This window comes from Phaethon aethereus (genome assembly GCF_964289735.1).
Source record: "Phaethon aethereus genome assembly, chromosome: 15".
Classification (NCBI taxonomy): Eukaryota; Metazoa; Chordata; class Aves; order Phaethontiformes; family Phaethontidae; genus Phaethon; species Phaethon aethereus.
This window is the reverse complement of record NC_138591.1, coordinates 17,778,366-17,795,187: the sequence shown is the minus strand read 5'-3', so window position 1 is coordinate 17,795,187 and position 16,822 is coordinate 17,778,366. Positions and strand designations below refer to the sequence as shown.

The following is a 16,822-nucleotide window of genomic DNA, read 5'->3' as shown; positions in this document are numbered from 1 at the left end:
GCAAACAAACACTGAAATCCTGACAGTGCCCACCCTTCCTTCTTTGAAAAGTTCTAGAAAAACAAGTTACTTATATTCCACGCAGTACTGAATATTAGTGCAGTGGGAAGGGGCTGCTTTAGAGAGGAAAGTACATTGCAAAGTAAATGCCCTATATAGAGAGGAAAGAGTACTCAGTTTTCAAATACCATTTTGGTTGGGTTTTGTTTGTCTTTTCATTCCAGTTTGCATGAGGTTCCTGTTCCCTACGGATCTCCAAGGGCAGCTTTTGGCCTGTGGATTCTACACCCCACATTGTGATCCTGGCTTCTCTTGTAAGCTACGGAAAAGACAGAGTGAGTTTGGGAACTGGGTGGAAGCTTTCTGGTGAAGCCCTTAGTACAGGATGTTCCCTGCGAAAAGTTTAAGGTGTTTGAGCAAAATGCAAAGCACAATCCTGAATGAACTCCCAGAGTACTCGACTCAATGCTTTATGTAGAGCTGAGTTAGAGCATTAAAACCACACTGTTAGTCCATCCTGCAGTTTCAACTGGACAGCCTTGTTTCCAGCTCCAAACACCAGCTGCTGAATGAAAGTGAAGGCACAATAACCCGTTTGCAAAGATCTTTTAATGCACTAAAGGGAGTTTGCACAAAGGGAGTTTACCAGTTAATTTCTGAAATAAAAGTATATTTTTTCCACCTGCAAGGTACCTGAGACAGCAGCACACTTACCTATACCAGGTACACTTATCCTGGGAGAGCTGAGGCAATACCCTCATGGAAACACCTGCAATACAGCCTCGGGCACACGGCTGCGCAGCCCCACTCCCCCCATCCACAGGGGTGATACCTGCCCTTGTATCACGCATCATTTACAGAATCAGACGCCTGAAAGTAAGGAGGCAGCTAACTGAGCTCATCATCAGCCTCACACAGGCTGAACAGACATAAACACAGGTCGGGCAAACGTATCGAACCATTCTACAGTGAGAATGGGGCTTTCCCAATGCTTCCTCCTTGAACTCCCCTCTCTCCAGTCACTGAGTAGCGCAAGGCAATGGTGTGCAATACAGTGCAGCAGTAGGCTTTATTTTTTTTCAACAAAAATACGAAACTTCTCTATCAAGCTACAAGTCCCTGCCAGAGCCATGCCTCCAGGGCAAACTGAGGCTTGGATTTTAAGATTAGCCCCAAGAGACTGCACACCTAAAAGATGTATTTTATTCCCGATATAAACATTCAGAAATTTCATTTCCGATACAGTTACATACTGGCAGTATTTTCCCTAGTGATGGGTAAGGTTCAGAACAGAGCAATGAAACACTGAAACAATGAAGTTTGCATTTGCACCCTCCTAGCAACTTGCCCCCAAACCCTGGGAAGAGCTCTCCAATTAATTTCCTCTGCTATTTAAACTGTTAGAATCTGGTAGAAAACCGAAGGGTTCTTACCTTTACTGCTGCTCCTTGGGTGGTTATGGCTTTCCAAACATCTCATTTGTTTGGTCAGGACTAGAGCCAAAACTTGGCTGAAAGCACCAAAAGCAAGATCCTGAGGTCAAGAAGAAACAAATACAGAAGTTAAGAAGTGTTTGGAGCAGTCAGTACAGCTTGAGGAGGTGGCAGGACTAAGCACTTGATAAAGATGAAACACAGTGAATGAAGTAGGTGCCCTTACCACTGTTAACAAAATAATTCATGCATTAAAAATAGAACTATGGAGATTAGAAAGAGAAACATTTTTACTGAAAATGAGGGCTATGGCATAGAGTTTCTGGTTAGACAAAAAGTATGTTTAAAAAAATTAATTTGAACTGGATATTAGGAAAAATTTCTTTACTGAAAGAGTGGTCAGGCATTGGAACAAGCTGCCCAGGGAAGTGGTGGAGTCACCATCACTGGAGGTGTTCAAAAAACATGTAGACGTGGCACTTCAGGACATGGTTTAGTGGGCATGGGTGTGTTGGGTTCACAATTGGACTTGATGATCTCAGAGGTCTTTTCCAACCTTAGTGATTCTGTGATTCTATGAATTACCTTGTAGGCAGATACAGGAATGGAGGATTTGCTGGTTTTAATCAGGTATTTGACTTGGATATTTCTTGAAAGAGAAAATTCCCAGATTTGTAAACTAGGCTCTATGAGATTTTTCTTCTTGACTCGGTTAGCCAAGGCATATCACAGAATCCAAGCCACTGAAATTACAGTTAAGAAAACCTACTGATGAATTTAGTTTCATCACCCCCCACCCCCAATTTAGTTATTTTTCCCATCTGGAAAATGGACAAAATCCTAATCCTCCAAATTGCTTATGTTACCAGTATTTTGTTTGGAGGAAAACTGAAAGGTTCATCAAAACATTACTCTGGGTAAGACTACTTAGTCTCCATACTTATTACCTGCTTCTTATGTCCCAGTGACCAAATTCAGCTACCTTCAATTTAAATATAATAAAAGGAATTAAGTTCCTATCCATTAGCAAGTTATCAGGAGCTCACCGGGAGAAAGGCAGCAATAGCAGGGCTCGAGTCGGGGGTGACCGACCTGGCCCAACACATTGCCCTGTGGGTGATGAAGCTGTGGTGGCTGTAACGGCCATATTTACCTCATTGTCTGAGAGATGTGTGAGAATCTGTCAGAAACCATGATGAGAAAATGCCAGACCTTGAAGAACAGTGAGCGTGTCTGACCTGGGGTTAAAGATAATTCAGACGTCTTCACAGAATCACAGAAGGGTTTGGGTGGGAAGGGACCTTTCAAGGCCATCCAGTCCAACCCCCTGCAGTGAGCAGGGACATCTTCAACTCGAGCAGGGTGCTCAGAGCCCCGTCCAGCCTGACCTGGAATGTTTCCAGGTATGGGGCGTTGACCACCTCTCTGGGCAACCTGGGCCAGGGGTTCACCACCCTCACTGTGAAAAATTTCTTCCTTAGATCTAGTCTAAATCCCCCCTCTTGTAGTTCAAAACCGTTACCCCTTGTCCTGTCGCTACAGGCCCTGCTAGAAAGTCTGTCCCCACCTTTCTCCTCAGCCCCTCTCAGCCCTGGCAGCTGCAGGAAGGTCTCCCCGGAGCCTTCTCTGCTCCAGGCTGAGCTCTCCCAGCCTGTCCTCCCAGCAGAGCTGTTCCAGCCCTCGGAGCGTTGCTGGGGCCTCCTCTGGCCCCGCTCCAGCAGGTCCGTGTCTCTCCTGTGCCGAGGGCTCCACCACACAGAGACGGGCCACAGCTCAGTATTGAGACAGGAGGCTTTAAAAATATTTCTTTCCATCTTTCCAGTCGTAAATGTCCTCCCGGCTCACTGTTCTGAGCACACACCGTGCCCGCAGCACAGGCTGACGGCCGGGGCGGCGGGAAGCGGCGGGAATCGGCCCGCGAGCGCTGGGGCTGCGCCGCCGCCGGGAGGCAGAGGGCGCGCTACCAGCGCCCGCCCGCTGACCGCCCGCCAAGATGGCGGCCTGCCGGGCGGCGCGGGCCGCGGGCGGGGGGCGCGGGCGGCGGCCGGTGCCGGCGGGGCGGGCGGTGGTGGCCGCCGCGCTGGCGGCGCTCGGCTGGCTGCAGGCGGCGCGCGGCGCCGGGTGAGTGTCCGCGCGGGTGCCCGGGGCGGTGCCGGCCCCGCCGTGGCGGTCCTGGCGGGCCCCGGGGGTCCCTTCCCGGCCTGCTCCTTTCCTGGGGCTCTTGTCCGGGCGCCGCCGAGCCGGTGCCCCGAGGTCGGCTTGGTGGTGCGGGTAGTAAGCGGGCCAGTCCCCCTTAAGCCGGGGTGGGTTACAACGGTACCGGGGACTCCCCGGGGGCAGGGGAAGAAGTGGGGCCTGGGCTGCCGCTGAGGCCTTCCCTGCCCGCACCTCCAAGCCGAGCAGCTCGTGTCCTGCCACACAGGGTTGCAGATGAGCTCTGCCAGGGCAACCTTGGGGCAACCAGAGCTTCTCGTTGCAGGAGCCCCCCCAGCGACCTGCTGCTGCAGCCCTATTTCCCCTCCCAGCACGGCCCTCGGCACCACCACCGGCACGTCAGAGACTGTCAGCCCCTCAAGTACGGCAACGTCACGCACGAAGCTTGGCCCAGTGACAACAGGACGGGTGGCCCAGTGGCTACCACCAGAACATTTGTTTCTTACATACCCCCAGAGGGCGAGGACCGCAAGGTGGTCTACGGCCACTTCACTTTTGTGAGGAACCCCCTGAGGACTTTCTCTGTGCTAGAGCCAGGTGGCATGGGAGGCTGCCGGGCTCACCGCAGAGCCCCCGTGGAAGAGACCGCAAGGCTTGGGAAGTGTCTGGTGGCCCAGAATGGCGGGTACTTCGACATGGGAACCGGAGAGTGTCTTGGGAACGTTGTGAGCAATGGAAAGCTGGTGAGAAATTCTGGAGGCCTGCAAAACGCTCAGTTTGGCATCCGGAAGGATGGCACCATGGTGTTTGGGTAAGAGCTTGGGGGTTGTTTGGAGAGCGCTCTCTCCTCCCTGAGGAACCAGTAGGCATCACTGAGGCAGGAGTCACTGTCCAGGCACTGCCTCCTTGGCCTCTCCCACTGAGCGTAGAACCATGCTTTGAATGCTGAAATTAGGCAAGTCCTACCTGTACCCCCCTGAGCTATCTCTCTGGCCATTGGCTTTTTTTCCTAGGATGAAGAGAAGTGGGATAAGTTACTCTGATGATCTCTAGCTGCTTAAGTTCCTGTGTGTCCTCTCCCAACATTCAACAGGCACACTTGATTATGGTAGAAGGGAGGGAGGGCTCTGTCCCCCCACCAGAGAAGAGGCAGGGTGGACTGGAACTGCTCTGGCTGCAGTACAGAAACGCTGGTGTTGGAAGGGACCTCTGGAGGTGCCTCATCCAACTCCCTGCTCAGCACAGGGTTAGGTGAGCAAGCTGCTCAGGGCCGTGTCTAGTTGGATTTTGAACATCTGAGGGTGGACGCTCCACAACCTCTCTGGGCAAACCTGTTCCTATGATTGACCACCCTTTAAAAAAGTAAAAAAGTTTGTCTTAAGTTACTTACTTTTAAGTAGTACTTACTTTTTTAAGTACTTACTTTAAGTAGAAATCCAGGAGTCTCCTGGATTGCCTGTGATCTGCTGCATTGCCCTTTCAACAGGTGGTTAAGTCACCCGTAAGCACCAGGGCATGTGAACACAAGGCTTTTTCCAGTTTTCCAGACCAGGTGGTCTTACCTACTATTTCCCAATCAGGCAGCCTGTGGCAGTCACCCACTGTGATGCCACCCACACTGATCTGCCAGAGGTCTAATCCTAACCCGTAAGCTCTCAGCCAGCTTGTGGTCAGTGCCAGGGCAGAGCTCCAGGTGTTCCTGCTGCTCTCGCACGTAAAGGGCAGCCGCTTTTCCTAAAGAGCCTGTATCCATCCATTGCAGCACTCCAGGCACACGCACTGTCCTGCCATGTCTGCATGATCCCGGTGAGGTTGTAGCCCTGCAGCTGTGCAGACCTCTGATTGCTCCTGTTTGTGCCTATCCTGCACAACTTCACATAGGCACCCGCTCTGATTTTCCAGGAAGAGGGCATTTCCTTATTTGTGTGCATATGGTTGAGACCCCTTCTTGTTTATACTTTTTTGTTTCAAGTTCTTATGCCCATGTCACTCTGCAACCTTCACTTGCCAGCCTGGTCTACCACTTCCTCACTTGTCTGGGGGTGATCATCTCCCTCCTGTGTCATTCCTGGTCTAAAGCTCTCCTCAACAGATTACCTATTTACAGAAGTTCCTTTTGCCTCACTTGGTCAGGTTCTCATTCCTCAGAGAGGGTTCTGTCCTTGTAAAAGCCAAATTCCTGTTGTCAACGCCAGCCATGCTCCTGCATATTGACCCACAGAACCCATCCACTGCTTCTCAAGCCCTTCCTCCTCACCAGCAGGATTGAGAAGAGGACCATCTGGGCCACCCTTGGCTATTGCCTCCAGAGCCATGCAGGCACTCTTGATGCACTCCTGGTTTCTCCTGGCACTGCTGTTGGTGCCTGTGTGGAAGAGCAGCAGGAAGTGACAGTCCAGGGGCTGGAGAAGCCTCAGCAGTCTCCCCACACCATCCTAGATCTGAGCCTCCAGCCCACCTCCCTAGACAGGTTAGCAAATGGGAGCCCTGTACCCCGCAGCAGAGCTTCCCCTATCACTCACCCGCCTCCTCTGGTGCTGCTGCGGGGTTCAGGCTCAGCTGGCACAGACGCTTCATTTCACAGAGCTCCCAGCCCAGTACTGCGAGGGCACTGAACCTGGGTGGGGGAAGAGCTCCCTCCTAGTGCCAGAGCTCATGGACTTCCAGCCTTCATCATCACAGGATTTGCCACCCCACTGAGCAGATCCTGAGTGCTCTGGGGCATTGTGGGGTTCAAGGTTTTGTTTCTGCAGGCTATTAGGGAAGATCTGTCCATCTCCTTCTCATCATCCCTGCTGCTGTGCAGCATGCAGACCTCCTCCTGTAGCTCCTTGTGCCAGCAGCAGAGCTCTTCAGCCAACACACACTAGGACACTGTTTCCCTTTGCCCCAGTGAGAGGCAGCAGGTATCCTCACTGCTTTCGCCCTCCACAGTTTGGGCTGAATCAAGGTATCTGCAGTGCTGAGGGTGGTTGTAGAAGTCGGTGCTGGAGGCTGTGCCCTGCGGTGTGTCACCACAGCTGACCACAGACATTGCCCTCTGCAGATTTTCCAGCTCCCCACCATGTGAGCTACAGCATTCGTTGGCTGCTAGGAGCCACAGTCTCAGCCCTGCGGTTATGTAGGTCTCTTTCTGGCACCAGCTGAAAGGGTGTGTGCCACTCCCAAATCAGGAGTCAGCTGGAGACAAAAGCTCAAAGCACCCTTTGATGAGGAATAGCTGACAGAGGGACTGTTTGTGCTTGCTGGAAGTAAAGGCCCCCGGTAGCTACCCTTCCCTGGCAGCAGCAGGCACCCTAAAGGTCCTAGAAGGGTTCCCAGAGGTCCTTCTTACGGTCTCAGAAGATTGAGAAGCAGTCTGGAAGCTGCTGCATCTGTTGGCTGCATTCCCCACCCTTCTGCTAACCCACTCCCACGTGCCCTCAGACCTCAGCAAAGCCAAACTGACTGTACCAAGCCAGGGCTTCAGCCTGCAGCCATTCCCTGACAGCCCAGAGAACTATAGCCTTAATTTACGTGGTGGAGTGGCTGGCAGAGTTGGTGACATGTCTGCTTAGCGAGGAGCCTTCTGCCGAGGAGACCAAGTGCAAGGTCACTGCTGAGTCCTTAATCTCAGGTCTGCCCTGCCTCTCTCCTGCTCTGGCAGCATTTCCTGTGGTAAATGGAGTCACTGCGCTGTGCGGGTTGTTGACTGCTCGATGTCTTTGCAGCTTCCAAAACATGACCCTAGAAATAATTTTGATGTAAATAATTCGATCTGTCAGGGCAGCGGGGGAAGTAATTTGCACTTGACCCTTTCACACTAGAACATGATCAGCAGGACAGTGCACCAGGGCACACCACCTAGCAAAGATGCTGCCTCTACCACCTAGACTGGTGATGGATAATTGTAGGCTTTAAAAGCTGACAGTTGATTAGTCCATGCTTAAGCTGTTGTGCAATTTGATCCTTTTTCAGCTGTGTTCATTTTATCTTTGTGCTCTCTTCCCCAAAGGGATTTCTTTTTGCATGTTTTCCATTCAGGTATTTTCAATTACACTTTTCTACAAAGTGTGAAGCTTTGTTTGGCTGCAATCATGGATACTAAAAAACTAAAAGTTGAGCATCCAACTCCCACAAGACATGTCTGGAGTATGTAGAGCAATCAGCTTTAAACCAAAAACCACTGGCAGAGGTAGGGAGAGCACAGCTTTTCAGCCCCAACCTTTGCTGCTGTCCTTTCCTGTCCGTTGCAGACATCACCTAGCGTCGGGTTCTGAGGAGGCGGATGTTGCTTAGCACCCTAATTCTTGAGGGGAGAATATCCCTTGGGAAACACCCCACAGTGACACGCAATGCTGATCATGGAAATAGTAGCTGAACAGTCCTTTTACTGTCTGACACTTCAGTGAGAGGTTTTGCTGTCTGAAAGAGTAGAGGAAGCTCTTTCCCAGACGGAGGGGAACAGGTAGCATCCAGCCATGTCTTCCCCGCAGTGCAGCTGTAGGCAGACTGGATGCTGTTGCTGAAAACCCTCTCAGAGGCTGTTTGGTGTCACTGTTCTGCAGAATGGAAGCTGACAAACAGCAAGATGTTACAGCTGCTTCCATAGATCCCTGAGTATTTGGCAATGGCTCTGCCCTCATGTTCTGCCAGATGCTTTCTGTCATTATCCTGGCTCAGGTCCGCTGGCCACTTTGTTGGCAGGTGTGGTTTCATGCACAGTGGCCTGGGACCATTTTGTGCAGAATAGCGGAGAACAGGAGCCGCCCTGGCTGCTGAAGTGATGTTTCATGCTGCTTGGCCTCTAGTTTTGGGTGTCGCTAGCCTTCATTCAGCCACCTTCTCCCTGCTTCTGGAGCCTGCTGTCAGCAGAAGAGGCTTTTACATGACACTGCTGTGACTGTGGGTAACCCCTCCTGCTCTCTCTTTCCTAGTTACCTGTCTGAGGAAGATGTCTTGGATCAAGCAAACCCTTTTGTGCAGCTTGTGAGTGGGGTGGTTTGGCTCCTAAGAGATGGAGAAGTTTACATCAGTCAGAGTCAAATGGCTGAGTGTGGTGAAATTCAAACCACAGGTAAATACTGTAAAGCCTACCTTCAGCCTGGGTCTAGTGTGTCCTTCTGATGGGGCTATTGGAAGGAGGGGGTAGCAGTGGAAACTATGTTGTCTAGTTGCAGTTTGCTACTCTATTAAGAGGTCCTAATTTCTTCTGTGCTACTTTACCCCGAGTCTGCAACAAGTGCAGTACAAGAAATAGGCTGCCTGCAAGATGAGGCTGCACTCGCCTGTTCAGGGTTGTTGAACAGAATTTGCCGAGGACTGTAAATAGTGGTGGCACGATTGGTATTAATACTTGTCCAGAGAAATTCAGAGTAGATGCCTCTTACAGGAGTTTAAAACTGAGGGCTTCTGAATCCCCTTCTTTGTTCCTGTGCCAGACAATGAGTTAACAAGAGTGCTTCTGGAAATGTTATTCCTAGATGGGCTTGGATGACCAAGAGGAAGCTGGGCTGTTTTCTCATTGTGTTTCAGTTTAGATGAGCTCCTTGCTGGGAGCTGTTTTGCAGACAGATGTGTCTAAATGGCCAGTTCTGTCACGCAGCCAGTGCGCGAATGATTCCCTCTCCTGAACAGGAACCTTCGACAAGTTCATCAATGTGGTATCAGCCAGGACTGCGGTTGGACATGACAGTCAGGGGCAGCTGGTCTTGGTTCATGTGGACGGACAGACAGAATCCAGAGGGTAAGGCCAGGGTTGTGGTAAGGTCTTGGGTCAGGTGCAAGATCAGTCTTTAAATTCTGTCACTGGAACTGGAGGGACTCTGCAGCTGCCAGTAATATGTTTTAAGGCAGAGACTTGCAGAGCTCGAGAGGTCTGTTGAAGGCACCACTGTTTGGTGTCTTTCTGGCAGAGCCAGAAAAGGCTAATGCAGCCTCCAGGCAGTGAGTGAGCGTACCCTGGGGTGGGAGAGCTTCCCCCCTTCCGCTGAGGAGATGCGCCAACCTTCTAGTGTAGCAGTTTCATTGAAGTCAAATAGTGTGAATGAGCAACGAACAACTGTTCACTCTTACAGGGTCAACCTCTGGGAAATGGCTGAATTTCTGAAGCAGCAGGGAATCATCAATGCTATCAACCTGGATGGTGGAGGGTCTGCAACACTGGTCTTAAATGGGACCCTCGCAAGCTACCCGTCTGAGCACTGGTAGGTGCTGGCTGCACACGCCCAGGGCTGCACAAGTAACCACGCGGCTCCTGTTAGCGTGCAGAGCTCAGTCCTACCCCTCTGCTCTGCAAGGGAGTCAGTCTGCGTTGCTGGGAGGTCACAATGTAAAGGCAAGTGACAAGTTTTGAGGCAGAGCACGACTCTAAAGTGATTTAGTGACTACATATTTTTTCTATGGTTTAGCTTTTTCAGACATGCAGCAAAGTTGTTTGACATGACTGAGTGGCTTGATGTGGAAATGAGATATGGAAGCAGCTCTTAGACTGGAAGATCCAGAGCTGGGCATTCACAGGAATTAGCAGACATCTGTCAACAGCTTATTGTTAGGGAAGAGAAACACTGACTTGGAGGCCCTGCCCTGCCTCATGTTAGGGTACCCAGGGAATATTTTCCTTCCAGTTTAGCTTTTTAGTAATTTCTGACTGTAAATGTGAAGGGATTTAAAATACAGTTTGCGGTCAGACAGTTGAAAGCCAAGCATTGCTATAACTGCAAAGATGTTGCTTGTATCAAAGCAAATAATATTCAAGGAGAGGTGTGTTGAATGCCAAGTGAGGGAAGCCGGGACCGCTTAAAGGGAGACTTTGCGTGTTGCTTTCTGGGCTTCTGTGTTTGAAATGACTCCTATCCAATAGAAGTTAACACTTAGTTAAAACATTGACTCAAATCTAGTTTTGTGTTTATATTTTCCCGTTATTAATGTTCTCATTTGCCAGTGTGAATCAGGATGAAAATTTGTGGATTATATCAACTGGTTTCACGTAGGGCTGGGAGCAGCACAGTGCTTGCACGCCTTTATGGGACCCGCCTTCTATCCCCAGCTCCTTTGACAACATGTGGCGTTGCCCTCGGAGCATCTCGACCATCATGTGCATCCATGAGCCTGCCTGTGAGCCCGCGGACTGCAGCGGTCACGGGGACTGTGTGGAAGGGGAGTGCCACTGCACCAAGGACTTCTGGAGAGGCCCAGCCTGCGACATCTTGGACTGTGGCCCTTCCAACTGCAGCCTACACGGCGTCTGCACCGACTGTGAGTCACTGTGGTGTGCAGAGGCGGCCTCTAACACGGAGATGCCAGTGGTGCCCTTGGGTAGCTCTAGAGGAAGCATGGACCTGGGCAGCGTATACATGGGCAATATTGCTTACCTGCCTGCAAGGCACCACGGTGGGGCCTCGGTGTGTCGCAGTGCACAGTCCTGCCTGGTCCACGAAGTCCTTTCCCACCCTGCTGTGAAGGGCTCTAGCTCACATGGACTGGCACCAGCAGCCGCATCCTTCGCTGCAGAGAGCAGCAGTCTTTGGAGAGGCTGCCCAGCCCTTTAGGGCTGCAGGTACCAATTGTCTGGCCAGCCCACGCCCTGACTCTGGAAGCCAGCTGGAGCTGTGTGCCTCAGCCCTTGTCCTACCTTCTGGGCATATGGAGCTGCTCTCCCCCTTCCCTCCAGCATCTGAAGCAGCAGTAGAGATGGTCAGAACACTTTTTTGCCTTTAGGAGACAGCAGCAAGTGCCAGGCTGGGACTCAGATCTGGAAACTGGACCTGTAATGGGACTTGACTTCAGACTCTGTGTCTCAGTTTCCCTCTCTGCTCCCTGGGCTTGTGCTTCTGGTTTGTTTGTAAATCTGCTGACAGGAAGGGCAGTGTATTATGCTGTATGACAAAGCAGCTGAGTTCTGCCCCTTCCCTTCTTGACTCTCCTGCTTCATGATTTTTGCAAGTGAGCAATTGCTTCTCTTCACTAATGTTGTTTTGAATCTAGGGACTGCCATAATGTACAGCCCCAGCTTCTGCTGTTCTGTGCCTGCTCAGTCCTATTTTCCCATTTCTTTGCTACCTCCCTGATTGAATTCACAGCCAAGCTTGCACCAGTGAAGTGACTGGGCAGAGGTCGCTACAGGTGTTGGTAATAGTTGACCCAGAGTTAAATCCCTGGAAATCCAATCAGCAGGAGGTTCTGCTGTGTTTGGCAGCGGTAGTGGGTGTGTAGTTGAACCTAACCTGTGTGAGTTCAGGATTCCTCTTCTGTGGGTTCCCTGGCAGAGGCAGGGGAAGTTAAGAAGGCACCCCAAGAAGCAGAAGCTCCTAATTTTGAGTTCCTGCTATTTCTAAGTCTTTCTCTGTTGTTAACGCCTGTTTGTGTGTGTTTGCACAGCTGGATGCCTGTGTGATGCTGGCTGGATTGGCAGCAGCTGCAGTGAAGGTAATGCTGACTTCCACTCCACGTCTTCATAGCCAGCAAAAGGATAGTGTGAAGCACTTCCTAAGAGCCGGCTGCCTGCAGTGGTGGGTGGCTCCCAAGAGGGAGCAGGGAAGGGAAAGGCTACGCAGTGCCTTTCTTTTTGTCAGCATGAGTTTAAGTGCAACTTGAGCATCTTAAGATGGGCTTGGTGTGAAGCCCTTGCTCCTCGTTCAAGGCACAAGCTCAGGTTCTGTTCTCTGAGCAGCCGTCACCACCCTGTGCCAGTGGCTACCCCGTGGGTATAAGCATGGGCTGGGAGTGCTACCTTTGTAACAAGGGCCCTGATGAGTTCTTCTGCTTGTCTCCTCTAGCTTGTGCTAGCGGTTTCTATGGGTACACTTGCACCCAGAAATGCCAGTGCCAGAACGGTGGCTTGTGTGACCCCGTGCACGGAGCCTGTTCCTGCCCGGCTGGATACTATGGCACCAGCTGTGAGCAAGGTAAGGGCTGCCTGAGTAACAGCCTGGGCTGGGGAGAGGCTTTTGTGTCACAGCAGAGCCACCTCTTGTAGGTAAAGCAAGTGCAAGGTCTGCCAGGCAGGCTCAGGCCTGAACGGCACAGCTGGAGGGTAACCTGCCAGCTCCCGGCTCTTAAGGGCTTGCCTGTCCTACCCCATTTGGCTAAAAGGAAGAGGGAGCAGAGAGGAAAGAGGAATTTTCTTCCTCATTAGAAAATTGTGGACTCCTGTCTAGTCTCTGCCCCAAAGAACTGCGCTGTTTCTCCAAGCTTGTCAGCGTAGATACTCGAATATCCTGTGCTTGAGGGCATTGCACCAGGGCCTGCCTGTAGCCCAGGCTTCAGGTGATCTCAGTCAGCGACTGTGAAATGCTCCAAAAGGCCTTTGAACTCTGGCTGCGCATGTGCGAGTGCTAACAGAGCTAGCGCTGGTCTCGGTTGTGTAACCACTCCAGCTTTTCTGAAGTGCACACAGCCCCCATGTACTTGACTGAGGAGCCTGCTCTGGTGACAGGGCAAGTTAATTACAGCGTGGGTGCAGACTTCTTGTGTGCATGGTTACGTTAGCGATGCTTTGTTCTCAGCCTAGGAACGCTCCGCCAGCCCGATCCCCATTTTACAAAATCTTTTCTGTGAAGTAAACAAAATTAACAGCAGTTAACGCTGTTAAGGTTGGTGCTTTCAGGCCATTGGAGGAAGCGGGGCGGGCGGGCAGGCAGAACAGCTTGGTCAGGCTGCAGGAAACGTGGGGCCCCAGCTGCTCAGCATGGCCAAAAGAGCATGGGGGCTTGTACTCAAACACGAGTACTTGCTGCCCTTTAGGAGTCGGCCGCTGATGCCCCCCTCCACCTTCGCTTACAAGCCAAGCAGCAGGACTGTAGCTCAGATGTGACAGGGAGAGAAACGCCTGGGAAGCAAGAAGGGCAGAGCTTGCTGTGCAACACGAGTACCTCAGGGAGATGTAGGTGAGGTTTGAGCCTCTCCTAAAGCTCCGAGTGTTCCCATCCTTCCCAGCACTGAGCTGCTGCAGCTGGGGAGACAGGCAGGGCTGAGCTGGGGGCGAGGGGAGCTGCGCTGGTGAACTGGGTGGTTTCAAAGCACATGGAACTTTGCCAGTGACCGACTTCTTTGTAATCAATTCCCTAGAGTGCCCCATGGGCTGGTATGGGCCAAACTGCCAGAAACAATGCGCATGTGAGCACACGTGTCCCTGCGACCGGGAGACGGGCAGCTGCAACATCACCTATGAATGGGCAATACAGGACCAGTTAAACAGAGGTACCTCTGGGCACAGTGGTTGTGCCTTTTTTAAAATAAAAAACCAGCTTTGGTGCATGATGTTCTGTTTGCTTAGTTATCAGCTCTGGGTGGCTGTCATCTGACCTAAGCTTACTCTTTTTCAGTGGAATTTACACCTTCCCCCCCAACACTGCCTTTCTTCCCTCTATTTGTTTTCCAGCTGGGCGGTGTTTGGCTTCCCAGAATAAGGGAAGGAGCAAAGAAAAGTTCTCTCTGTCAGAGTAAGTGTGTAAACCTCATGGTATACGTGCATACGTACACACCAAGCCCACAGAGCCGCTCACTGCACGATGTTGTTGTTCATATTGGGGCAGTCTGTCAGACCTGCTGCTTCGTTGCCCAGAGCATCTGTGTTCTGACTTCGTCCTATCACCTGCAGCTCTCCGGGTGGGGAGGAGGATATGGAAGGCAAAGTGATGGAAACACTGCTCTGTGTATGTGGCAGGCAGACAAGGACAGGTCACTGCTGTAGTGTTGGCAAAGCTACAGAGCTGTGCTCTGGGGGCACAGCTGGGCACTTGTAAACCAAGTAGAAAAGCTAAAAACATCCATTTGCTCCAGCTGCCAGAGCAGCCTTTCAGAGGCTTTCAGTGAGCATGTTCTCACCTGCCTGAGAGCAGAAGCACAAGCTTGTGGTGACAGAGAAGGGACTACAAACCTTGAGAAGTCATTTGCACACTGGGAACATGTGAAAGCAGGTCAAGATCTGTTGCTTACGTGGATTTTTCTTATGTCTGACAGAAAAACCTGGATCTCCATGACCTCTGTCTTGGCTCTGCTTCTCACGATTAGCGCCATGGGAAACATAGGCCTTTTTCTCAAGGCCAGGTCAGAGAGGCACCATGAGAGTGGTGACTATCTCTACCACCCCCTGAGGGAGATGAACGGGGAAGCCAGTCAACCCTCCACCTCCGCTGCGTGCGAGACAGAAGATACTCAGGACCAGAGTCAGGCACTCCTTCAGAGTCCCAGATGAGAGGAGATGAGGTATTTTACTCTGCACCTGGTACTGTTACAAACCTGGAGTGTAAAACTGCTGCCTGACTCAAGAGCAAGATACCTCAGTCCAAGGAAGTCCCTTGCTTCTGGCCCAGCCCTGCTGAGAACATGGCTAGCTTCCCCCCTTCAGCTGCTCTAGCCCGAGCAAACAAGACTGTATAATCAGTTGCCAGGAGAGGCTGCAGGGCACAAGCCACAGGGCTGTACAAGCCACAGGGGCAGCATCCACACACACAGGTGGATAAGGAAATTCCACAGCTGCAGCCAGAAAGGCAGTGGGCTGGTTCCCTCCAGTACTTGAGGGAAACAGGTGAGGAATGTAAGCCATAGGCACTTCAGAAAGGTCCCTTCTCACCTGAGCAGTGGTAACTATTTTTAAGATGCAAGATAAATTCCCTGTAGCATAAAGCTAGGCTTAAGGAAGCTGGCTTAAGGATGGTGTAGTCTGTAGCTGTCTGCCCATCCCTGGTAAGCTCAGACTTCTATCAGAAAACTAAAAAAGCGCCATTTTAAAATGTTGCAACATATGCAGCACACAATAAAACCACAGCATTCCTCCACCTGGCCGCAGTGGTAGGCTGAAAGGCTGACACACAGGGTTGGGGCTTTCTCGCACCTGACTTTCTTCACCTGCCCTGTGTTAGCTGCAGAATGTTTTCTTACTGAATCCTTAGTCCTAGAATTAGTCTAACCCATGCGTGATGAGCATTGCATTTTTGGTACAGTACAGCAACATAAAAAGCCTTTTCAGTTAAAAAAAAAAATCATTCTTTAATTCTTTTGTACCTCCCAGAAGACGGTGTGCTCTGCCTGGCCGCGTGGCCTGCCACCGAGGTACCGCAGCCCGGAGCTCTCTGACAGCAGCGGCCTGGCATGGCCAGCGCGACACGATGGAGCTGTGGGACTGGGCTCGTCCTACCCCAGGCAGATCAGCGGGACCATCCGTGCAGCGGCGCTTGCTCCCTGCTGCTAGAACTGCCCTTCCCTCCTCGGAGGGAACGGCTGCCGGCAGCCAGCTGGGACCACGACCAGTAAGTACTTCAAGCAACCCAAGATCCTGAACATCTCAGCTGGAAATTGGACATTTTACTAGAATACATCCTTGCACGATGCATTTAAAAAAAAAACCAAACACAAACATATTTGAGTTTGCTTCCTTGTGAGGAAAGACTAGCCTTAAATGTGCTACTTTAATGCTGCAAAGGTGGGGGGTTAAAGCCTGTCTGAGCCTGAATACTAACATTTTTATGCTCTCTGTTTTTATCTCTCCAAGTAAAGGATATGTGATTTTTGTGCCACTGTTGGCATCAAATCAACCTGTAAATGGAAGATTCTATTTTTCTATTACTTACAGAAGACTATTTGAAACTTGAATAAAGTCTATTAGTAATAACTGCCTGAAACTAATTCTTAATACTCGGCTGAAGAAGGAAGGCGCGATCCTTTCCCAGTTATAATCCCTGTTGGCCACTCGAACCCAGTAGGCCCTTTTTATTTTAAATAACCAGGTACACTGCAGGATGGTGTGTTGTACCAGCCTAATCTGTGGTATGAAATACACAAAAAATGCTGCATCTACAGGAAAAATTTAAAGAACTTTTTAGCTAAAAAGAAGGAATAACTGAGTACAAGTAAGACTTATCTCTATTTCTGTGGGTAAAGAGAGGCACACATGCTGAAATTTTCAGAGTTTACCAGAGTTAGAACAGTTGCATCAGACATGTTCTTTAAAGATGCTCTTTTATTTCCAACATATAGAAATGTACAGCTCCTACCAGAACCTACCGATACTGTAATGAAGTACATTTGTTGTCAAGTAACCCGTTACAAAGAACTCTGCATTTTGCTAGTGTGCTCTTAAAGAATGTTTGGGGTTTTTCTGGCTGAGAAAAATCAGGCCTTCAATATATAAAAATGAAGACAGCTGCAAGAGAGAGAAAGTAAGTGCTTGCTAAAAACATTAATACCCAACTAATAGCTTGGAAGTGGATGTTGATGTCATTAAAAGCCAATGCATGCCACGTGATTCCAGTTTA

At 50.6% G+C, this 16,822-nt stretch overlaps 1 protein-coding gene across 1 annotated transcript; it reads left to right on the top strand.

The window, feature by feature from the left end:
- Positions 1-3,426: 3,426 nt before the first annotated feature.
- Positions 3,427-14,833, top strand: NAGPA (N-acetylglucosamine-1-phosphodiester alpha-N-acetylglucosaminidase; the record flags this gene model as incomplete). Its single annotated transcript, XM_082006990.1, has 11 exons — positions 3,427-3,554; positions 3,913-4,398; positions 8,504-8,643; positions 9,204-9,312; positions 9,644-9,772; positions 10,615-10,823; positions 11,946-11,993; positions 12,344-12,472; positions 13,635-13,766; positions 13,948-14,008; positions 14,529-14,833. 11 exons carry the CDS (start codon positions 3,427-3,429, stop codon positions 14,761-14,763), a joined length of 1,806 nt encoding a protein of 601 aa, XP_081863116.1. The 3' UTR covers positions 14,764-14,833.
- Between the last annotated feature and the right edge of the window lie 1,989 nt (positions 14,834-16,822).